The sequence below is a fragment of the Cebus imitator genome, unplaced genomic scaffold, assembly GCF_001604975.1.
Source record: "Cebus imitator isolate Cc_AM_T3 unplaced genomic scaffold, Cebus_imitator-1.0 Scaffold169, whole genome shotgun sequence".
NCBI classification, from domain to species: Eukaryota; Metazoa; Chordata; class Mammalia; order Primates; family Cebidae; genus Cebus; species Cebus imitator.
Window position 1 is genome coordinate 1,750,056 of NW_016107484.1, and position 7,374 is coordinate 1,757,429.

At 42.9% G+C, this 7,374-nt stretch overlaps 1 protein-coding gene across 1 annotated transcript in view; it reads left to right on the plus strand.

Moving 5' to 3' along the window:
* Window positions 1-7,302, plus strand: part of CCDC62 (coiled-coil domain containing 62) — a 63,822-nt gene extending 56,520 nt beyond the window's left edge. The window contains exons 12-13 of the mRNA XM_037744227.1: window positions 2,648-2,741; window positions 6,333-7,302. Coding sequence (XP_037600155.1) covers window positions 2,648-2,701 — 54 coding nt within the window. The 3' untranslated portion in view covers window positions 2,702-2,741; window positions 6,333-7,302. The remainder of the gene's footprint in view (window positions 1-2,647; window positions 2,742-6,332) is intronic.
* Window positions 7,303-7,374: the final 72 nt, after the last annotated feature.

Here is a 7,374-nt window from a genome sequence, read left to right on the forward strand (position 1 = left end):
AAAAAAAAAAAACCAGATGGTAAAATACACGGGCAATTTGCATAGAGAGGAAGCAGCATGAGTAAAAGCACAGAGGCCTGGAAGCACCCTTGGGTGACCCTGAGGAACTGTGAGGGATCCTGGCATGGCTGGAATGCAGGCCACGCAGGCAGGAGGAGGTGAGGAGGTGGGCTTACTTACAAGCCAGGGGTCACCACGGAATGCACCTGGGTCTTTCCAGGTATTATCTCCCCTTCATTTGTCCCCCTCACCTCTCCACTCTCCCCTCCTTTCTTTTTTCCCCACCCAGACACCTAACAAGGCTAACGAGGCAACTCAGCACTTAGAGTTGCTGATGCTTACCTACTGACCACTGTTTTCAATAGGGCTCACTTAGGGCTCACTGCACCGGTCGCCTGTGTTAGGGCTGACAACGAGCCAGTTATATCTGGGCGTTAGCTGATGCCTAGTGTTAAGCTATAACACATATGGTAAAGCAGACAGAGAAGTCCTTCCAGATCAGACAAAGGAGACCCTACAGATGAATGGGAAGTCAAGAAGCCTTTGTTGGATGGATGGATGGCAGTTGTATTCAGTCACTTCATTATATTGTATTCATTTCCTAAGGTTTTATTTATTTATTATTTTCTGAGACAGGGTCTCACTCTGTCACTCCGGCTAGAGTGCAGTGGCATGATCATGGCTTACTTCTGCCTTAAACTCCCAGGCTCCAGTGGTCCTTCCACTTCAGCCTCCTAAATATCTGGGACTAAGAGTGTGTGTCACCATGCTGGGTGATTTTTTTTTTTTTTTTTTTTTTTTTTGAAATTGCATCTAGCTCTGTCTCAGACTAGAGTGCAGTGGCTTGATGGCAGCTCATTGCAACCTTTGCCTCCCCAGTTCAAGCGATTCTCCTGCCTCAGGCTTCTGGGTAGCTGGTATTACAGGCTCAAGCTACCACACCCAGCTAATCTTTGCATTTTTAGTAGAGATGGGGTTTCACCGCATTGGCCAGGCTGGTCTTGAACTCTTGACCTTGTGATCTGCTGGCCTCGGCTTCCCAAAGTGCTGGGATTACAGGTGTGAGCCACTGCACCTGGCCTAATTTTTTTAGTATATTTTTTGTCTCCCTGTTTTGCCCAGGCTGGTCTCAAACTCCTGGGCTCAAGCGATCCTCCTCCCTCAGCCTCCCAAAGTGCTGGGATTGCAGGCCACTGCGTGCAGCCCCACAGTCTTTTTTAAATTGACAAAAAATAATTGTATATATTTATAGTGTATAGTGCAATGTTATGATATGTATATAATGTCATGGAATTACTAAACCAACTGTATCTGTCACATCGCATACTTATGTCTTTGTAGTGGAAAGATTTAGAATCTATTCATTAAAAAATTTTTACATATGTAATTCATTATTATTGGCTGGGCACAGTGGTTCATACCAGTAATCCTAGCCCTTTGGGAGGCTGAGGCGGGAGGATCGCTTAAAGTTGGGAATGGGCAACAATGGGAGACCTGTCTCTATAAAAATTTTTTTAAACCACAATACATTATTATTATCCATAGTCATGGTGCTGTGCAAGAGATCACTAAAACTTCTTCCTCCTGTCTAATTGAAACTTTGTGCCTTTCACCAACAGCTCCCCTTTCCCCGTCCACTCCCTCCAGCAGCCCCTGGTGACCACTATGCTACTTTATGCTTCTATGTGTTCCACATTTTTTTAGATTTCACATGTAAGTGAGATCATTCAGCATTTGTCTTTCTGTGTCTAGCTTCTTTTACTTAGCCTAATGTCCTCCAGTTTCATCCACATTTTTGTAAATGAAAGAATTTTGTTTTTTGTGATTTTTTTTGACACGGAGTTTCGCTCTTGTTGCCCCGGCTGGAGTACAATGGCGCAATCTCAGCTCACCGCAGTCTCTGCCTTCTGGGTTCAGGCAATTCTCCTGCCTCAGCCTCCCAAGGAGCTGGGATTATAGGCACGTTGCCACACCTGGCTAATTTTTGTATTTTTAGTAGAGACAGGGTTTCTCTATGTTGGTCCGGCTGGTTTCGAACTCACAACCTCAGGTGATCTGCCTGCCTTGGCCTCCTAAAGTGCTGGGATTATAGGCATGAGCCACGGAGCCCAGCCAAATTTTGTTTTTATGATTAAATAGTATTCCATAGTGTGTATATACTACATTTTCCCAATCCACTCATCTGCTGATGGGCACTTAGGTTGCTTCCACATCTTGGCTGTTGTGAATAGTGCTGCAGTGAACATGGAGTGCAGAATCTCTTCATCTAACGTCTTTTTTTGAGGAGGGGTCTCACTGTATCACTCAGACTGGAGTACAGTAGCGTGATCTTGATTCACTGCAACCTCCGCCTCCTGGGTTCAAGCAATTCTTCCGCCTCAGCTTCCCAAGTAGCTGGGATTATAGGAGGGCACCACCATGCCCATGGGGTTTCACCATGTTGGCCAGGCTGATCTCAAACTCCTGACCTCAATTGATCTGCCTGCCCTGGCCTCCCAAAGAGCTGGGATTATAGGCGTGAGCCACTGTATCCAGCCTCATCTCATCTGACATCTTTTTAAGGCATTTGTGCTATATCTGTGTTTAGTCTTCTTAAGAATTTTCTAGTTTCTCTATCCTGGATACTAATCTGGGGGTTGTTTTCCAGAACTCGGAGGTCCCAGAAGAGTCAGCTCAAAAAAATACCTTTGTCAGTTACTGAAGGAAACAAAAGGCAACTTCAGTATTCATCATGATCGTGGGTAAGTCACCTTTGCTTATCTCACCCTATATCTCAATTAATATTTAATAAGTAACTTGGGAACATTGATAACGTGGAGTCAAGGCGAGGCATTTGACCTGCAATACTTTCTCTTTTGCTCGACCAATTTATACATACCTTCTAAATTTAATCACAGTAAAATGTCAATTACTTGCAAGTGAAATGCAGATCAAAAAGTTCTTGTTCTCCTGCACTTCAGCCTGGGAACAGAGTGAGACCTTGTCTCTTTTAAAACAAGCTATTATTCTCAATACCTAGAATTTTAAATCTAGGGAATGAATACATAGACACAGCTTTAAAAATCAGAATCTGATATGAAAAGATGCTCAACATCACCAATGATCAGGGAATGCAAATCAAAACCTCAGTGTGATACCACCTTGCTCAAGCAAGAATGGCCATAATTTAAAAATCAAGAAATAATAGATGTTGGCGTGGATGTGGGGAATAGGGAACACTTCTACACTGCTGGTAGGAATGTCAACTAGTACAACCACTGTGGAAAACAGTGTGGAGATTATCCTTAAAGAACTAAAATTAGAACCACGATTTGATCCAGCAATCCTACTTTCAGGTATCTATCTGGAGGAAAAGTAGTCATTATATGAAAAAGACATTTGTACACACATGTTTATAGAACTACAATTCGAAATTGCAAAAATACGGAACCGGTGCAAATGCCCATCAATCAACTAATGGATAAAGAAAAGGTGGTATATGGGCAGGGCGTGGTGGCTCGTGCCTGTAATCCTGGCACTTTTGGAGGCCAAGGCAAGTGGATCACCTGAGGTCGGGTGTAGGGCTGTTGGTCCCACAAGGTCGTGGGTTGTCCTTTATGCTGTGCTGAGGTGCAGGGCCTGAGAAGTAAAGAGACAGGATGCTGAAGAACTGGTGAAGAGCAGCTGGACTCGGGGGGCCACGCCACTTATGAGCAGAGACTGGCAAGGCCCCGAATGCCCGGAAGCATCTGTATTTTTTACGTACAAGCAGGGGGAAGGGTTGTAAGTGAGGTCATCATCTGTAGGCTTAGTGATAGGGCATACATAATCACGTGAGTCACAATCGAAGGGGCCACCCCATTATGTCATCTGGACAGAGAGGTGGGCCATGTGCAGTAGGGGGCCATGCTGTGTGCAGTAGTAAAGGGTCGTGTACAGAAAAGGGGTCCACCCCCATTAGGTCACTGAGGCAAGGAGGTGGGCTATGTGCAACAGGTGTCATGCGCAACACTTCTTATCTGGGGGCTGGAGACTTCAAAGGGTTTCTAATAGAAGGATAACTAAGCCAATGCAGTGGGAGCTGACAGACTTGTGCTCTTCTCTTAAGATATTTATGGGAGGATGATTTGAGCTAGCACAGAAGTGAGAAAGGTGACTGGGTGTACAGCCGCTGTGACTGGTCACACCAGAGGGGCTCTTCTCTCTTGGTTATTTGCGGGATTTCAGGCCTGAGGCCTACTTTCCACTGGAACTGGATGCAAGGTATTACAACTCCTTTATCAGGAGAAGAGGCTCTTGCTCCAAGCCTGCCATACAGCATATGCCCTTTCAGGCAGGGACGCCACTGCCTGGGTCTTTGGTTCTTGTCCTGGTCTAGCTGTTTTCCCATGTACTGCTTCTGTTCTGTGACTGCTCTAGGCATTCCTCCTACTACAAACTACTATATATATGGTTATATAGTAGGATTATATAAATCAGCACTAAATGTGTCAGTACAGCTCTGACTACATCCATTATATGATTATATAGAAAGATTATATGGGATTAAGTATGATTATATTTATAAGCTAGATATAAATAAGCAGTGAATTATACTTCAGGCACTAATTGTGCCTGGGGTCTGCACAGTTCTCCTTCCTTGGTGCCCATGGGAGGGTTGTTATCCACAGTCGGGAATTCGAGACCTGCCTGGCCAACATAGTGAAACCCTGTCTCTACTAAAAATACAAACATTAGCCGGGCATGGTGGCACGCGCCTGTAATCCCAGAATTGTGCCACTGCACTCCAGCTTGGGCAACAGAGTGAGACTCTATCTACAAAAAAAATAAAATAAAATAAAATAAAATGTGATACATGTGTACCATGGAATACTACTCAGCCATAAAAAGGGATGAAATAATGTCATCTGCAGCAATCTGGATGGGATTGGAGACCGTCATTCTAAAATAAGTAACTCAGGAATGGAAAACCAAACATCGTATGTTCTCGCGCATAAGTGGGAGCTAAGCTATGAGGATGCAAAGGCATAACAATGACATAATGGGCTCTGGGGGTTCAGGGAAGGATGGGAAGATGGGTGAGGGATAAAAGACCACACATTGGGTGCAGAGTACACTGCTCGGCTGATGAGCACATCAACATCTCAGAAATCATCACTAAAGTACTTATCCACGTAACCAAACACCACCTGTTCTCCAAAAACTATTAGTCAAATAATTTATTAGAAAAAAATTATAGCTGAAAAAAAATCAGAATCAATGTTTCAGCGTTTCATCTGAGTGTCTGTCCGGAAAGAAGTCTTTTTTTCTTTTTTTTTTTTTTTTTTGAGACAGAGTTTCGCTCTTGTTACCCAGGCTGGAGTGCAATGGCGCGATCTCGGCTCACCGCAACCTCCGCGTCCTGGGTTCAGGCAATTCTCCTGCCTCAGCCTCCTGAGTAGCTGGGATTACAGGCACGCGCCACCATGCCCAGCTAATGTTTTTTTTGTATTTTTAGTAGAGACGGGGTTTCACCATGTTGACCAGGATGGTCTCGATCTCCTGACCTCGTGATCCACCCGCCTCGGCCTCCCAAAGTGCTGGGATTACAGGCTTGAGCCACCACGCCCGGCCTTTTTTTTCTTTTTTTGAGATGGAGTCTTGCTTGTTGCCCAGGCTAGAGTACAGTGGTACAATCTCAGCTCACTGCAACCTCTACCTCCTAGGTTCAAGTGATTCTTCTGCCTCAGCCTCCCAGGCAGCTGGTATTACAGGTGTGCACCACCATGCCTGACTAATTTTTTTGGTATTTTTAGTAGAGACAGGATTTTGCCATGTTGGCCAGGCTGGTCTCGAACTCCTGAGCGCAAGTGATAGACCCGCCTTGGCCTCCCAAAGTGCTGGAATTAAAGGTGTGACCCACCATGCCTGGCCAAGAAGTCTTTACATGGGGTAAAGCTTTATAAAAGTTTCACATGGGGTAAAAGCTTCATAAAAACGTTTATTGACCCAGTAAGCACTTTCTGGATTTGTGTTTACTTCTATCAAACCTGCATTTCATATGCAGTTTCTTCAGAACCCAGTCTGATAAGCTAAAGGGTACAGGCATTTCAGATCTTTTCAAGGTAAGCATAACAGCGTATCAAAGACTCTGGGGAAGCAGGAAACCTGAGCAGCACCATCCCCACCCCCATCCCTCCTCTTCTCTCCCTCTCCCTCTCTCTGCTGAGTTTTCATATTTGTAGTATTTTGCATGTCCTGATGTTGATGAAAATCAGGATGTGTAGTTAACATTTTAGACGACAGAACTTATAGCACACTCTCCGATGCTAATTGATCGTATTTTATTAATGTCATGTTTCTTCATCCAAAAGCAGATTTCTCATCTATGTGGAAGGCAGAAAGCAGATGCTAATACCGAATGAATGCTTAACTGTAAAACTAAAAGAGGATTCTAGTTCTTCGTAAACAACACTTAATTCCAACGCAGAGCAGAATCAGAAAGGTTAATTTTTAAACATCTACACTTTGTTTATTTTCAAGTTAACCATTTTTGTGCAGAAGAAATATTTTCATGTGTAAGAAATTAGACCTTATTGTACATATACAAACTTGGAATTATGCTAAGAATGAAAAAGGCTTCTCTATAAAGATACAGACTACAGTTAAGTACTAGAGAAGCTCTTTAAAAGTGTAAACGTCAAATAGAGAAAGAACCCCTGCATATAAAGTGCTGTTTTAACTCTCTGATTTTTAAAAAATCTGTGCATACAAATTTAAATTATAAACAATAGCTTATCAGAGTCAGGTCAAAATATTTGAGAAATAGTATTCTCTCATGGTTTTAGCTCTTGACTTTGCTGTGTAAATAGACGTAAAGTGCTTTGAAATAAAATGTGACTGGAAAATAGCTCCTTGGTTACTCAAGGTCCTTCTGTCCCAAGCTGAGCAGAGCCCCATTTTCCTGGGTCTATAGCAGTCCCACCTGCTTACACAAACAAAAGCTTGCTGGCAGATCAAGTTTTATATGCATTTTAAAAAATCCTAAAGACTAAAGCACTTCCGTTTTAACTTGTAAAATAATTTAATTTTTTAAAGAATATACTCTGTGCCTCTGTGTCTTTTCTGAAAGAATTGATCAGCTTCAGTCAATAAAAGATATTTTTAATACTAAAGAAAAAATATGTTTCCTTGGTTTCTTTTTATTTCACAGGAGTAAAATAAGGAAGGTCCATCGCTTTAAACTGAACCTGGCAAGTTAATTTCCTCAGGAATGGGAACGTATTTTTTTAAGCATTGCAGATATCAAAGTTCTATTGTGCTGAATAAATGCCCCTTTGTTAACAGGTTTCAGTGTTACTTCAGAGATGATTTTCTTTTTCTTTTTTTTTTTTTTCAGACGGAGTTTCACTCTTG